A 16325-nucleotide genomic window follows, 5' to 3' on the forward strand; every position below is an offset into this window, starting at 1 on the left:
GGGAGCTATAATATGAGAAGCTTTTAAGTGTAGCTGTCAATGCCACAAAAACCAATTGATTGATTAGGATAAAAGCAGGATATAACAACTAGGTCACTGGTAAATGTCAGGCATACAGGTACCAAACTGGGTGCCAATCACTCCAGGGGACTACTGTATGTGTGGACTCAAAAGCCACAGACAACTGTCCCAAAAAAAAAAAAAAACACTAGGGCTGCTCGATTATGGCAAAAATCTAAATCTAAATATTGAGCACACAATTGTTTTGTAAGTTAACGTTCACTTCCACAACCTACTAAACATATTGAATTTATAAAAAAAGAAATAAAAGTAAACCAAAATAAATTAAGATAAGCTTTATTGTCTCCCTTAGGAGACATTTGTCATGGTCAATCAAGAAAACATGTGACAGCCCACAGGCTATATACACCACATTTACATGTACAAACAAACTACAGTTAAAACACACAAAGAATATTGCATGATACACTACACCAATATATTGCACATTCCCCCTAAAAAAATAAATAAAATAAAAATAAAAAAAAGTTATAACATTGAATATTCCCTACATAAAAGATGTAGTGCATGGCCACCACCTACAGAAAACATATACATTTTGGTAATCTATACTGTATTCAACATATTCCAGTACGAAACTCAAAACACAGCCAAAAGTACAGCACTGTAAAGGAAGGGGTACGCTGGATTTATAAATTTATTGAGAGAAAACAAGAGCATAACTTTCACAACAGAATGCGGCACAATAATCATTTTATCTTGATTATCTTGTTTTCATAATCGTTTGAAGCCAAAATCGTAATTGAAAATATTTAAGAAAATCTGATTTGATTAAATCACCCAGCCATAAAATAAAATAAAAAATAAAAAACACATGCAAAAGAATCTGCAGCAATCATTAAAAATTATGTTAAAAAAAAAAAGATTATTTCCCTCTTAAAATGTAAGAAACAGTCTTTGTAGAGACAGAGCTCATTGCCTGCAGTGACTGGTATAAGCAGGGAAGGAGACACACACAAAACACAGAAGCCTCACATGCAGACACGTTCAGCCCCTGTTCAACCAGCTGCAGCATGGAAGCCATTACTGTACACTTTTTACATGCAAAAAAATATGCACTGCTCTGCTGAATCTGAGCCAAACAGCCAAATAAATCTAACCTATAACCATCTGGAAAAAGTATAAGTGAGTATGGTGATTTGAATCTGGAATTTAACTTTGAAACAAGAAAAAAATTGATCTGTGACTAAACAACGCTTCAAACTTGGTGAATGAAAATAAACCCTTAGACTTGCAATTTGCTGACCGACGACTGAAACTATTAGGAGCCATGTCAAAATCCATGCATGCAATCGTGCGTGACGCTGGCAAACTAATGGTCTTGGCCCAAAATGATGCTACAGGGACTCGAGCAGACCTGGAAAACTAGAGAACTGTAATAGGATACTACAACTAATCTCACCTTAACCTTTAACTGAGGACTAACTGGGTTAAGCTTGTCCTGAAGGCTACAACAGAAGGTGCAAATCTCACACAAATTTCCTCAAAAAGAATATATTTACTACTAGCCATGAAGGGGACAATAAAGCACCACAAGAGAGAAGCTTACTCATGACCAGATTTAAAGCAAGTAACAAATCAGTATCTTGTTTGAGATTATTGATGATTATCCCAGCACAGGTTCTATGGTGGAAGTGAGGAAAAGTGGGTAATTTCAACACAGGCTAGCAATTAGCACCAAAAGACTCAAGGGTTGCTAGTTGGCAGACTCACTTACACAAGGGACTGAAACACAACACACACAATGTCAAAAAATGAGGCACGCAGGTCTATGGCCAAGATGTGACCAAGTGGGAGAGCACTGCTGTGTATTACCGTGTTTGGGTTAGTTGCTGCGTGCACTAAATCAATTTACTCCAAATGATCTGAATATAATTAGGCCAAGGAAAAGTACCAGGGTGAAGTTATAGTTCCATTAATGTTGTCTAAGAACATTAAATTACATTGAGCACATAAAAACAACACAAATCAAACAGGGCAGACTACAGCTATGCTCTGCTGTGAGCCAGCTGTGATCTGAGCTAAATGCTAACTTTAGCATGCTAACATGTTCATAATAATGCTAACATGCTTATGTTTAAAATGTAAAAAAAAAAAAAAGAAAAGAAAAGAAATCAGTAGGGTTTATCCTCAGGGGATCATGAATGTTTCAACAACTATTGGATGGATTGCCATGAAGGTTTGTAGAGATATTTAAGTCTGGACCAAAATGGTGGACTGGACAAGCCAACATTGCCATGGTTTTGTTTTTTAGCATGAGACTAAAAATGGATTTAAAAACAGGTGTGTCCTCAAGGTTTGGCCACGTGTTTGTGTCTGTGGGATTGTCATGCTGATGCACAAATAGCCATTGTGCAAGATGTTGCATATTTCCAATTCCAACAAAACAACAAGGCAACACGCTGTTTATTCGTAGAAACAGTACAATCAAAGCTAATGATGCAAGTAGCAACACAGCATCAACCAGCAAAACATAGTGTAAAAAGAAGAGGAAAGAGTGAGCTGAGGTAGAGAAATTATATGCCAACTATGTCATGCATAACCACACACATGATCACATGAACTAATATGCAAACATGAAGGCCGATCAGACTGCTCAGAGCTGACAGACGACTCTCTGTGTAATTAGTCTATGTACACATAATAAAGCTTTAAGAGAGACTTCTCCTCCCAGGATTATACAGTGTACCTTGCTTGGCCTAACAGACAGTGGACACGTGTCCTCTTCACGTGGTTTCGATGAGTGTATAATAATATAGAAAGTAATGCACTTAATAAAAAAAGAGAAGAAGTCGTAGTCTCTCTTAAGTGCTCTTCGGCATCAAAGTGCAGCAAACACAATAAGTATAGAACAAAGTAGAGAGTGCTATTTGCACAGAGCTCACTCCCACTTACTCGTGTGCATCACCGGTCAGGACTCAATCGCTGGGTCAAACACTTGAAAGGTTGTCATTCTTACATTTGGATAGGTAACAATTTATCGTTCTGTTGCTGCGGAGCATTGGCATATCTACATTTCTATCAGTTCCTAAAGAGAAAGCTACACACAAGAAAATACCATCCCTTTTCACCAGCATTGATAATCAGTTAATGTTCATTTAAATGTCCTTCTGTATTGGCTCGATATAGAGGACATTTCTTTCTCAAGGCTATGTCAATATTATTGCAACATAGAGGCCACACCAGCCTACTTGTGGTGCAATTGCTCCAGTGGTGGGCAAGCTGTGAAAACAGTTTGTGAAATATTTTTGTCATTAGCAAACTAAATAATGCATGATAGTTGTGGTGTGGAAAAAATTAAACCTGGTAACTGAATTTACATTTGTTTAAATAAATAAAAAATAAAAAAACAACAACAGCATATTCTATCTTGAGGACAATAAAACTGCATGACCACAAATAATAGCAAACCACTCTACCAGCACTTGTTGAAAACAAAAACTCTTTTCTAAAACTGAACTTGTAGCAATTAAATAGACTGTCATGTGAAACTCACCTCCAATGATGTGGGGGCAGGTTGGTATTTATCTGTAATGACAGAACATTAAGAGTTATTCACACTCAAACACTGGATAGTTATTCATTTGTGCAAACACACCCTCTAAATTATTTGTGGACATGTTCTGTATAATTGTGCAAGACATCTTTAAAAGACAGAAAACACACCCCATACAGTGTTACAGAACATAAAATATTAAATTTGGGAATGGAGACGAGACTAAATTTAGCGGGAGCTGAAAAGCATGATTGCTCGCCAGCGCTGAAGAAGTCTGTAAAACTACTGATGAGTTAAAGATTTATGTTTTCTCTGCAGACACTGAACACTGCCTGAGGCAAACTGAGGTGTCAAAATCTGCCACTGGGGGCTGGTTATAGGGATAGGACTATAAGGATATGACTGGGACTCCTACTTGGGAGAAAGAAATTGTCCTCTCTCAAAATGGAAAATCATAATAAAGAACCTTAACCATGACCTTTCAAGGAAGCCTTTTCTTAACAACAAATTACAGGAACCTAAACGGACGGGAAAAACCTGAAGTTGGTCTCTCTCTTATTGGACAAAAGATAAAATGAATGCTTTGACAATCTTATCTCTTCTTCTGTTACTGGCTTTTCCAGCACACCTGTACATCTGGATGTTCATGTAAGAGCTCAAAACTACACAGAATATCGTGGCCGGGTTAGCTCAGTTGGTAGAGCAGGCGCACATATACAGGAGGTTTATTCCTCGACGCAGAAGGTCCAGGGTTAGAGTCTGACTTGTGACAATTTCCTGCATGTCTTCCCCCTTTCATATCTAGCTGTCCTATCCATTAAAAAGGCAGAAATGCCCAAAAAATGATCTTTAAAGGGGTGATAGAATGCAAAACTGATTTTACCTTGTCATAGTTGAATAATGACAGTTTAGTGGGTAACTAGGACATACATAGAACCTCTAAATCCCATTGACACCTCTTTTCTCTGCAAATCTCACTATTTGAAACTGCCTCTGAAAACGGGGGAATCTCAACGAGCCCCATAGTTGACGTCAACTATTGCGGCTCCTCCTCATTTGGCTCTAGTCTTTCTCTTTGTCATGCCCCAACATTTGCATAGGCTACACAACTGACCTGAGATCAGTTAGTCTTCTGAATCTAGGTCGTGCAGATCTCAGAAATTGTATACATTGTTCATATGCTATTTTACCATTAAATTCACTTCTGAGACTTTTTTATGCGAGAAATCAACTATGTAGAGGTCAAATATGGGCCGTTTTACGAAAATGTATGTCTAATTGCAAATTTTGTCCGACTGTGTGTCGGAGTTCAGAGGCTGGTGCTGCCTGTGTAGCTGCCTCGCCGCCTGGCCTGCCTTCCTTCACAGACCCCGGCCTGCTGTGAGGTAGATGGAGCTCAGTCACGGCTGGCAACCCACAGCACTCCATACCCGCGCAAAGTCACCTTTTTGGGCTAATGGACTACGAAACGGCGCTGCCCTGAGAGAGCTCCAGGGCCTCCAACTCCCCTCTTCCTGCTAGCTAAATGCCCGGTGTGTGTGAGTAAAAGCGCGGTCAGCGAGCTTGTTACGCCAGCAATCTCTTACCACAGGTTCCAGTTACTCTTTTAATGTGTGTAATTATAATGTGTTGAGTTATTTAAACAAATGATTGGGGAAATAAACGACGCTTGTCCGTGAGTCTCATTGATAGAGCCTGCGGCTGGATGGAGCTCTATGAATGAGAGCTAGCTAGCCTCCTCTTAGAATTCCTCCGGAATTCACAAAAATTCATTAACTTGAAATCTGACACAGTTGTTAACTTTATAAGACATTTATCTAGATGTTGTATACGTGGCGTGACGAAATTCAAACTGTAAATATACTCGAATTAAGGCGAAAAGGAAGCTAACTATCCGTGATTTGTAGCTAGGATTGAAGGGACAGTCACAGTTAACGAAACACTTTGTCTTCACAAATATTCATTAACTTGAAATCGGACACCGTTGTTAGCTTTATGAGACCTTTAGTTAGATTTTGTATAAGTGGCGTGACATGTGTGTAACATGTGGTAACAGATTGCTGGTGTAACAAGCTCGCTGACCGTGCTCTCACTCTCACACAACGGGCCATTTAGCTAGCAGGAAGAGGGGAGTTGAAGGCCCTGGAGCTCTGTCAGGGCAGCGGTGTTGGTAGTCCCTGCTGTGGGCTGCCAGCCGCGACGGAGCTCCAAGTACCTCATAGCAGGCTGGGGTCTGTGAAGGAAGGCAGGCCGGGCGGCGAGGCGGCACCGGCGGGCGGCCGCGCGGCTGCAAGCCATACGACACAGTCTTACCAAATTTGCAATTAGCCATCAATTTTTGGAAAACGGCCCATATTTGAGCTTTATATAGTTGATTTCTCGCTTAAAAAAGTCTCAGAAGTGAATTTAATAACGAAATAGCCCGACAAACAATGTATAACTTTGCAGTGTCTGAAATATGAGGCCTGCTGCCGAGTCTCCCATGTGTTTCTATGTAGTTTGCTCAAACCAATCAGCGCGTAGCTCATTCTTTAGCATACCATATTTGGAAGAAAAGCTCTTGTTCCAAATAGAGCCATATTCACAGGGTAGTTAAGGGCCTAAGAAAATAGCATTCGGGCAATTTTCAGCCTAACCAATGTTACATACCCCATTAGGAGACCTTAAGGAACAGTGTAAAATATCCTATGTAATCATTCTATCACCCCTTTAATAAAAAAAAAAAAAAAGGACAGATTACTTTTACATGCACTTTTACTTTTGACAGCTAATCACTAGGAAATAGTGACTGGAACATAGAGTAACTGCCAGTAAGAGTAACGTCAGGGGTGAAAGTACAAATAGAGAGATAGATCTGCAGACTTTGACACCAGTCCAGAGTGTAAAATTAGTTCATTGCATATAAATAAGACACTTTGGCCAGACATGTCATCTCTTAGAATGCTAATATAAGTGCCATTTCAGTTTAAAATTCCATCAATTGAGGAAATGATTGAGTAATAAAAAAATTTTAAAAAAGGGACTAGTCCGACTGCTGTGGCTGCATACTATGAATTTTTACTATACAGAGCTTAAGGAGACATTCACGGAAAATACTTGTTTCATAGTGTAGCTCAGTTATGCGCAGGTCACTATGAATTACACCTAACAGATGGGAGCAAAAAATAAACCGTCATCCACCAACACTCATTTGGGAAACACTAGATCCTCTGTTTGTCCCAGCCAAGGAGAGATGGCTTGGCCAGGGCCCTGGTCTCTCCTAGAGCAAGTAAGTCACAGTGGGCATATTTGGAGCAGTGTGCAGTGTCCCCTAGACTATCCTATTCAGAGAAATGCCAACCTGTGGGCTGCTGAAAAAGGGGTTCACAGAGAGTGGGATACAGATGGGTAGACATAAGGTTTTTTATACCCATTTCTACTCTAATCTAAGAAATAAATACACAAGAGATTGTAAATCCTTATTTAAACCCCTTCAATGACATAACCAGATCAACTATGAATAACATTCCAGTTTGCATGCACCAAATCAACAAATCCTCTGCACTGTATATGAATCATTGAAAATATTGGGTGTAAACAAGAGCATCATCTGGATGCAGCATTCAGGCTTTATTCAGGCCCTTATCTAGGCAAAGTGGAGAGGGAGTGAACATATTCTTCCCCGCGCTGTGTGTGTGAATTGATCGGACTGCAGCAGGAGAAGCGTGGATCTCGCATCAATTGAGCCGAAAATAAACACTTGACTTGGACTCCGTGCTGCTTATAAGAATATAATAGTCGGATTCTGTTTACTATGCTTCACAAAAATACACACTTCCTGCAGTGTTTGGCTTGAGAAGACATCTTGATACAAGCAGTGAGATAGGAAGAGTGACTTGAAGACCTCAGTGTTGGTGGTCTGGGTGTTGGCCAAAAAATACCACCTTGTCACGGACTCATGTACAGGCCATACGTAGATTGCATAAGCACTGGTTTTCTGCTGGGGTAGCAACCTCTGAAACTGGCTACCGAGCTACTGAAAGCTTAATAGGTCTCACGTCTCTCTCATCACCAGGCCTAATAAGAATCAGGACATGGCCGAGCTGTCCCAAAATACCTCAGCCACTAGCCAGAGGAACAGCAAAGGACTCTGCGTAATCTCCAAACTCATCAGATTTCTAAAGTCTGTGCCTCTAATCATCACATTTATTCCATTTTTAGCAGTGTCAAGACTCTTTCAGCAGCACAGGCTGAATTATAGCGGTTTATACTGAGAGTGTAATTTCCACACACAGCAAACATAACTGGTTGGTTAAATATGCTGAGATGAGGGAAAGCTGGACTGTGGGGTTAGCTCAAGAGAGAGATCTTATGTGGGGGTATAAACAGGGGAGGGGAAAATAAGAAGAAAAGGTGGCTAATAACTTCCCAGGAGAGATAGGATAAAACCTCAGTGCCAAAGCTATGCTGACAGCCACACCTCCTCCCACACCCAGCTTCATCTCTCACATATTAATGGAATGCAGTTAAAAGGCTTTGGGACACTCGTTGCACCTGGTGTGCTGGAGAAAGCCTTTGAGACCCAGAGTAATGGTAGTTGTTCCAGTAGTTGATTGCTTTCAGCTTGCAACCCCAAGTGTAAATATATGTATCAACTATATTACAAGATAGCAGGGTCCAAGTCACTCAGACTGGAATTATTGGATATATTCTGCCTGTTCCTGTCCATGAGGCCAGACCGGTAGCGTGTTGTTAGGTGCGTGAAGGGTCTTCACATAGCTGGTTTTGTTCTAACAGCCCAAAACCCAAAAGTAGATCATGAAAACAAGCAAATACTAAGCATTTGAGAAGCTGGTAGGAGTGAAATTCTGGCATTTGTGCTTAATGGCTTATCAAAATTGTTGTAGATTAATTTTCTGTCAATGGACTGATCAACTCATCGTTTCACCTCTGAGGCAAATTGTCAAGTGTGAACACAAAACAGCCTGACATGGTCATACTCAGATTCTAGTCGACCTCGAATGTTGTGGGCGGGGCTAAATTTGGCTGGCATCCAGGCTACAAAACAGCAGGAAAGTGGACCTCACTAATCAGAATTTAGTGGATCTACGCAGCCCATGTGCATGCAAGCTTCCAGCTTACTATTTTTACCAAACTATATTAAAACGTGGTTCCATAGTGTTTAAAATCTCCCAGGTGCATTTAGCCCACACCAAGCACCTGCTCTGATGCCTCCACTAATCTGTGCCTTTACTCAACTGTCACAACACAAATAATGGGGCTGTAAGGCAGCAATATGAGTCATCTGGGCTCGTTTGTTTTGCCAGTATTTCACTGTAGTCTTGATGCTAGTATTGCTTTGCTCTGGACTGGGCCAAAGGTGCTCTGCAGTTTGAATCCCTCACATGGTTCATTGTTTACTGTTGCCAACTGACCGCTGCGGGAGCATCATTCAAACACAAACCAGCAGTCATTCTGAGCCAGCCTTCGAAAACACCAGTTTGAATGAAGCAATAATGAGCCCCTTTTATATCAAAATATTAGATCATATCGTGATTAAAAAAAATAAAAATAAAAATTATAAAAACTGTAGGTTCATAATTGATAATACAGCTTTCTATCAGTGATGCATTTTAATAACCGCATCGGGCGTCTGTAAACAAATTTCACCACATGGCTTGAAGCAGACAGTCACAACAATATGGCCTCTTTGTAGGGATGCTCCGTTCGTTTGGCCTGCGACTGATGTGAAGGAAAAGGCTTTATTGTTGGCAGCCTGTTGAGATAGCAGTCTTCGTCGTTTTAGCTGCGCAGTTACTCAAACTAGACAAATGTTTGTGTAAATCCCGACACATATGGTTCGTTTACCTGTGCGGTCTTCAAAGTGCAGTTTCACAGTCCCGTCTCTCCCGATCTTCACATCCCCGGGTCCCTCAATCCTCCTCGGATAGTCGACGGCTGAAGCACCGGCAGACTTGGAGCTTTTCCTCCGAGATTTCTGCGCTAAAGTCCGACAACACTGATAACACACCGCCCATGCCTGTTCCTCGTTTATCGGCTGGCTGTACAGTTTCAGGATTTCTTCCAATGAGACCTCCGCGGCTCCGTCGCTGCAGTCCATGTTCACCTCCCCGGTGTTCAAATCGGAAGAATCCCGAAGTATGGTCGCATTGGTCGGCGAAGTCAACATCCCGTCGTCCGTCCCGGGTCGCTTGGCCATCTTCACCTCATTATAACCACATCATTTAGAGAGAGAAAGAAACGCAATTAATATTCCAGAGTCACTCGGCTACATAGACTCAGTCGTTAAGCTCTCTATCAGCTGTTTTCTCTCCGGAGAGAATGAAAAGCACCAACTGATCACTGAACGACAGATAGCTTCAGCACGTTCCGCCTGGTCTCAGTGCCCGCCGGCTCACTGCGCATGACTCGCTTGTCCTGTCGGAAATGGTCATTTTATATACCAAATGTCAATGTTATATACCACAGAGCTTCCGCCATCAGGTGTGTAGTCCAAAATCCGTATTAAAGAATGTTGTGATAACGCAACAATAAGTGTTATTATAATGGTCTGAATAGGTGGAAAGTAACTAAGTAGCCTACTCACATTCATTTGCAAAAACAGATAAAGGCTATTCTTAAAATGAATAAACCAGCAGCAGTGTGATTAATATTGTCTTGAGAAAACACTACAAAAATATTATTTATTAAACTTTTGAGATATCTTATCAAAACAATCCAACACCAGTTTGATTGAAATGTCGTTAAGCCTATTTCCTGTAGGCCTAGTGCAAAAAACTTTACTTGAGTAATTAAGTAAATATCTCCTGCTGAGATGTAGCTAATATTTGTTCTGATTAGTATAGATCTGCATACTACTGTATTGAACCTGTCATTACCTATTTATATTATCATGTTACATTATCAGTCAGATCTAACAGACTATGGTGATGTATTTTATTCCATGGGAAAAAAATAAGTCTATTATTGACATTTTCTTAATCTAACCTATACATTTTCTGAATGGATTTTGGATAAACCTACAAAGATTACATGATTATCATATTCATGCTATTTAAACAAAAAAATGTTTTGTAGTAAGCCCAGGAGTGATAGCAAACAAATTAAATTACTATCAACGCATGTGACGCTTGGTAAAGGACAGTGCAAGAAGTGTATTATCTAAAAGATATGTAAGGTATATAGAAACAGATCCTTGAATTCATAGTAAATAACATGAAGCAAGATATTGGCCTATTGATATAGGCTAATTAATCCTGCTGTAGGCTTTGCCTGTAGCTAACGAGAAATTACAGCACATCTCACTTCTTTCTGAGTTTCACAACTTAAGAAGCTGACAATAATTTTAATTCAAAGAAGAAAAAAGTGGTAGATCCTATGTTTAAATGTTGCTTTCCATCACAAAAGTTGGCCTATACACATTTCAACATTATCATCTCAGAAAATCATCAACAACTCTTGACACTCTTGACAGTTATCACAAGCAGAAACGGTTAGGTCAGACTCAGAAGAGACCTCAGCTGGTCAACGGCGCCATCTACTGTCCATAACATTTTCCTGATGACACATCCTGAATCACCTCCTGAGTGTACTTCTTAGTGCTTCTTTTTCTATTTTCACGTGTACCAAATAAGCAAAAAGTTTTATTTCAGACAGCTTGCTTTTGATAATGTTTGGGTAGAGACATTTGCCATCAATGCTGAATCAATTTAAGATTGATTTAAACATGCAGATCAGTGTAAGCCACGCAAATGACTCATCATTACAATACTCATGTATATGGTAAATAATAAAGTGTGACATCATATAACATAACAGAAAATGTGAGAGAACACACAATACTGAATAAAAGAAACTCTCAAAATGAAAACAGGAGCAGTTCAGATCAAGATGAGTTGTAGGCACATGCGTGTGTGTTTTTTTTTTTTATCTTGCAAAGGCTGGAAAAGACAGTCTTCAGCCTTCAAGTGTCAAACCAGATATCAGTTTCTAAACAGCACTTCAGGGTCTTTTAAATGAAAATCCTTTACAGCATTGACTGAGGGTAAACAGCATAATCATTTTTCATTCACAACAAAAAGAATATACTTGCACAAAGAACTGAAGCAAATTCTTAAGGAAGGCCCCACACAGAAAACATTTGATGTGCAGACTGTGATTATCATGTGCATATGGGACGGTCTTTTTTATTTAAAATTTGCTTAGCACAGTGGCTCATTCCCTGTCCGGCGCCATAAGCATGGGAGAAAAGCATGGTGGAGAGTGTGAACACTGTTTGTGATCCGCTCTCTGCTTCACTTCACGCATGCATTTGCAATGGCACAACAAAGATGCAGCATCCCGAGATCTTTGGATGGAGACATTATGCAGGTGCTTATGTTGTAAATCACTGAGATCGACCAAAGTCCCTGGCAAACATCATCCACACACTTCTGTAATTCGCCATCCCATCTTCTGGTGAACTTTTACACAGCTCTGACCCTCTTCTTCTTCACAGAGTCTTGGCTTTTCTTCATCTTTCACCACATACGTTCCCAGGTTCAGCGTCTCCACTACTGTTGATGTTGACAAGCTGCCCATCCTTAGACAACGCACCGGCCTCCTTTGATGCCCTTCTTTTGGAGTCACGAGTGGTTTGCTGTGAAAAGATGTAAGAGTTTTGAATGTCATTTAAATGCCACCACGAGGGTGAGCCGAAAAGGGCCCTGAGTCAATGAAGGTCGCCACAAGTGGAAGGTTAAATAAATAAAAATGAATGACTGGAAATGTAATTTATTATAAATGTAATGAAGGACTTTTTGATCTTTTGAACTGTAAATGAGTTTGTCAAACATGAAACAATGAGTTTAAAGCCCATACATTTGCAGAAAGCAGCATCTGCACTCAGCGTCTTTTGTGCATTAGCTCTCACAATAAAAGATTAGACAAACAGGTGGCCGGGTTGGCTCAGTGGGTAGAGTAGGCGTACATATACTGAGAGGGGTATGCTTCGATGCAGAGGTCCAGGGTTTGAATCCGACCTGTGATGATTTCCTGCATGTCTTCCCTTTCTCACCTAGCTGTCCTGTCAAAAATAAAGGCAGAAAAGCCCCCAAAAAAAGATTGGACAAACAGATGGTTAAAAGAAAATTATAGAATCCAGAATATTTTTAGACAATTTATCATTCTCAGTGTTTACTGTTTGTACGTACTACACCTACAGAAATATGGCCAACAGACACCCAAACATTTATATTTAAGGTAAAAAGGAGAGTTCTCTGCGCTTCTGCAGACCACAACAATCTGGTGCAACCAAGGCAGGACACAACAGTATAGAATAACAAAAGATTTTGCCGGTGCAACACAGATGTCTTCTTACTTAATGGTTTTATTTCTTAAGGTGTATAACAGTGACTAACGTTTCGATGTAAGGTTACATCTTCATCAGAGTCCTTCTTACATCGAAATGTTAGTCACTGTTATGCACCTTAAGAAATAAACCATTAAAGTGATGGTTCGGAGTAATTCACCCTAGGGTCCTTTGCCAAACACCCCCCCAGAAGCTTTTTTGACCTGGGTCTAACATTGGGAGAGTTAGCGTAGAGTAGCGTTAGCCGCTGAATAGCTTAGCGCGGGGCTAATGGACCACGTTTGTATCTCTTAAATGTCCCCACTAATAATGCCCGAAATGATACCAAAGGTCTACACTAGTATATATATAGGTTATGCACTCATAAAACGATGGATTGGAAAGTTGTGTCCACCAGAAGTTTATGTAAATAACACTTGCCTGCTGGCTTCTGCTCTTTGCTGTTGTTGTTAGCGCAGTAAGACGAGTGCTTAGGGACGTCTACAAATTACAACACCGAAAAGAGATGCAACAAAAATATTTTTTAATTTAACTTATTTTTTAAAGTAAGTGCTGCAATATAACTAGCAGGAGACAAGTAATAATTGAGGTATGTTTGGAGACATTACCTTATTTAATCATTAAATTAATACATATTTTTGTTGTATCTCTTTTCGGTGTAGTAATTTATAGACGGCCCTAAGCACTCGTCTAACTGCAGGTAGCAGCAGCAGCAGCAACAGAGAGCAGAGGAGAGCAGGCAAGTGTTCATAAACTTCTGGTGTACTTACAAACTTTCCAATCCATCGTTTTATGAGAGCATAACCTATATATACTAGTGTAGACCTTTGGTATCATTTCGGGCAATATTAGTGGGGTCATTTAAGAGATAGAAACGTGGGTCCATTAGCCCCGCGCTAAGCTACTCAGCGGCTAACGCTACTCTGCGCTAACTCGCCCAGTGTTAGACCCAGGTGAAAAAAGCTTCTGGGGGGGTGTTTGGCTCGAGGTCATGGTGCAAAGGACCCTAGGGTAAATTACTCCGAACCATCACTTTAAGTAAGAAGACATCTGTGTTGCATATGTTGATATTTAAGATATTTAGTGTAAATATACTCTATCAGTCAATAAATGCACATAAAACTTCCATAGGTCTGCAACTAATTCTTATTTTCACAACTTCCCTAGAGTGACATCTTTGAATTGCTTCTTCTGTGTTTAGTGTTTAAAACCGAAATATCAGTTTACTGTCATATATGGCAAAGAACAGCAGCAAATCCTCACATTTCATCAAAATCAATTTTTTCTTTCAGCTCTACACCTCTGTATTTTGAGTAACTTATTATCCATAGTATTTATTCAAGCATTCTTTGCACTGCCATGCTCTCTTGCACTACTTACTTTACATACCCCAACCCTGCATTTAGTATACAGTAACACTGACCTGTATATAGATACTGTTATGGTTGTTGTTGTTGTGTATGTCTACATTTGTATCTTCCTGAAAATGTTGCCTGTAAATATTATAAAGCCATTCTAGGGAAACCTCAATCATATCTTTGCGAACGGATTTCTCAGAGTTCATCTTGCAACCATAATCTCAGATCACAAGAGACAAATATCTGCCGTCTGTCCTTCCTATACTAAAACCTTGCTCCAGTCATTTGGAAGAGTCTATAAAAGGATGTTAAATTGAGAAATGTGGTATCTAAAGTAAACTTGGTATAAATATATTTTAAACTACTGGCAACTGGAGTCAGATTTTTCACAAAGTTGATTCTGCAGAGCAATTTAGCATAAGGACTTTCAAACACTATATTATGAGAAGAAGTAATGTCAGAGGACAGGTATGCCATGCTACTAGGTCTCATATCCTGTAATGTCACCATGTGTGCAAAGACAGAGGCTGTTGGTGTTCATATTTAGCAGTTGGACATGCCAATACCTGCTACCAGTGTCACCTACATCACTCAAGGAGCGCCTGGGTCTCCTCTGGTGGTTGGAGCCAGTGGATGTCAGGGCCTGCTTCCCACACTGGGTGCCTGTGTTCACCATCCTCTTCTCCCTCAGACTGGCCTCCAGAGCTTTACCTTTGGACAACAGTTGAGGGCTTACAGGTTATCATGTGAATCACCACCAACATTAAGACAATAGTGGAGATGCAAAACTGCTATGTCAGGGAGTTGACAGCTGTGTTTCGAGTGGTTCATTTAGCTTTCTTGTGATCCTTTTTGTATTATTTTCTCAATTCTGAGGTTGTAATGTGGCCTATGGTAGCTACATGCAATGGATGTTAACAGACAAAACAGAGGTGATGGCTCTTACTGTTTGCTACTGGTAGAGAGGTCTCTACGTCCGTATTGGTAAGCCACGTCGATTCTGTTTCTCTGGTCCAGCTCTCATGGTACCTCGGCTCGATGATCGCGTCCGCCCGACTCCCCCCACAACCCATCGGGAAAATCATCCACGGCAGGTGCAGCTGACACGGACTAAACACGGCTCGGTTTGTCTAACAACAGTCGCAGCATTCTCGCAGGAGCTCTACTGCAGCTCCATCCGTGTCTCCGTCTCCATCATCAGTGAGTCGTAGCAGCTGCTGGTTGATGCTGCTCTCCACAGACAGCAGCTGATCAGCATTAACACACACTGGAGATATCTGCGTCATCCAACGGCATCCAGTCTGACCGCTGATAGGCTGTGAGGGATATCAACTCCAGCTCGTGTCACCATCATCATCATGCAAATATGCACTTACACCAACCAAAATCAGTCATTTAACACTTTACTTTGGGTCCCTTTATTTCGCATTTATAAGCACTAGGCCTATACAAGCATGTAGGCCTAATATATAGCCTATATAATGCAGTAAGATAAGAACATTTACCTTTTTGATTATTAACGTAGGCTACACTATAACTATTTATCAATACTTACTCCTATGAAAAAAACACGGTATTATTAACACAATATTGTCATTCAGAAGGCTATCTGTTTATGTTGCTCTGACATTTTTAAGAATAATTAATTGATTCATACTGAGTAAAATAATAATGAAAAATCAAAAGAGGATAGTTTAAATAACGTAGTACCAATCACTATTAGGTTTAATATATATATATATATATATATATATATATATATATATATATATATATATATATATATATATATATATATATATATTTATATATATATATATATATATATATATATATATTTGTTTTTTATTTGCCAGGTTGTGAAAAATCCCTTTGGCAGGTAAAGGCTATTTATCCATATATTTGGTAACAATGCAGTTATAAATGATGATAAATCCATTTATAAAGGGTGAAGAGTTTTTCCCTTTCTGATAAGCTACCATATTCTGTTATAAAATGTTAAAAAAAGTCATTAAAATTATATATTAAGGAAAATTATGAT

General features: G+C 39.8%; 2 protein-coding genes across 3 annotated transcripts in view; both read right to left on the bottom strand.

The window, feature by feature from the left end:
* spire1a (spire-type actin nucleation factor 1a) overlaps positions 1-9961 on the bottom strand; it is a 36378-nt gene extending 26417 nt beyond the window's left edge. Inside the window, exons 1-2 of the mRNA XM_039820913.1 lie at positions 9425-9961; positions 3578-3609 (exon numbers count right to left, since the gene is read on the bottom strand). Coding sequence (XP_039676847.1) covers positions 3578-3609; positions 9425-9776 — 384 coding nt within the window. The 5' untranslated portion in view covers positions 9777-9961. The remainder of the gene's footprint in view (positions 1-3577; positions 3610-9424) is intronic.
* Positions 9962-10902: 941 nt separating this feature from the next.
* si:ch211-215i13.3 (brain and acute leukemia cytoplasmic protein) lies at positions 10903-15565 on the bottom strand. Of its 2 annotated transcripts, none has more exons than XM_039819213.1 (3): positions 15231-15565; positions 14851-14995; positions 10903-12215 (listed from the first exon to the last, which is right to left on the bottom strand). In XM_039819213.1, the coding sequence occupies exons 1-3, from the start codon at positions 15367-15369 to the stop codon at positions 11996-11998; spliced, it is 504 nt and encodes a 167-aa protein (XP_039675147.1). In that variant the 5' UTR covers positions 15370-15565; the 3' UTR covers positions 10903-11995. The 2 variants fall into 2 exon arrangements, with proteins under 2 accessions (XP_039675147.1, XP_039675148.1); XM_039819214.1 differs by having other exon boundaries at positions 14871-14995; positions 15231-15558.
* Between the last annotated feature and the right edge of the window lie 760 nt (positions 15566-16325).

This window comes from Perca fluviatilis, chromosome 13, assembly GCF_010015445.1.
Source record: "Perca fluviatilis chromosome 13, GENO_Pfluv_1.0, whole genome shotgun sequence".
Taxonomy (NCBI): domain Eukaryota; kingdom Metazoa; phylum Chordata; class Actinopteri; order Perciformes; family Percidae; genus Perca; species Perca fluviatilis.

Excerpts from the sequence above, each read along its gene's own strand:
- si:ch211-215i13.3 (XM_039819213.1), bottom strand. The coding sequence starts at position 15,369 with ATGATTTTCCCGATGGGTTGTGGGGGGAGTCGGGCGGACGCGATCATC. Across the intron at positions 14,996-15,230 it reads CTCTCTACCAGTAGCAAACA|GTAAAGCTCTGGAGGCCAGT; the intron begins GTAAGAGCCATC and ends TGTTGTCCAAAG. Across the intron at positions 12,216-14,850 it reads GTAGGTGACACTGGTAGCAG|CAAACCACTCGTGACTCCAA; the intron begins GTATTGGCATGT and ends ATCTTTTCACAG.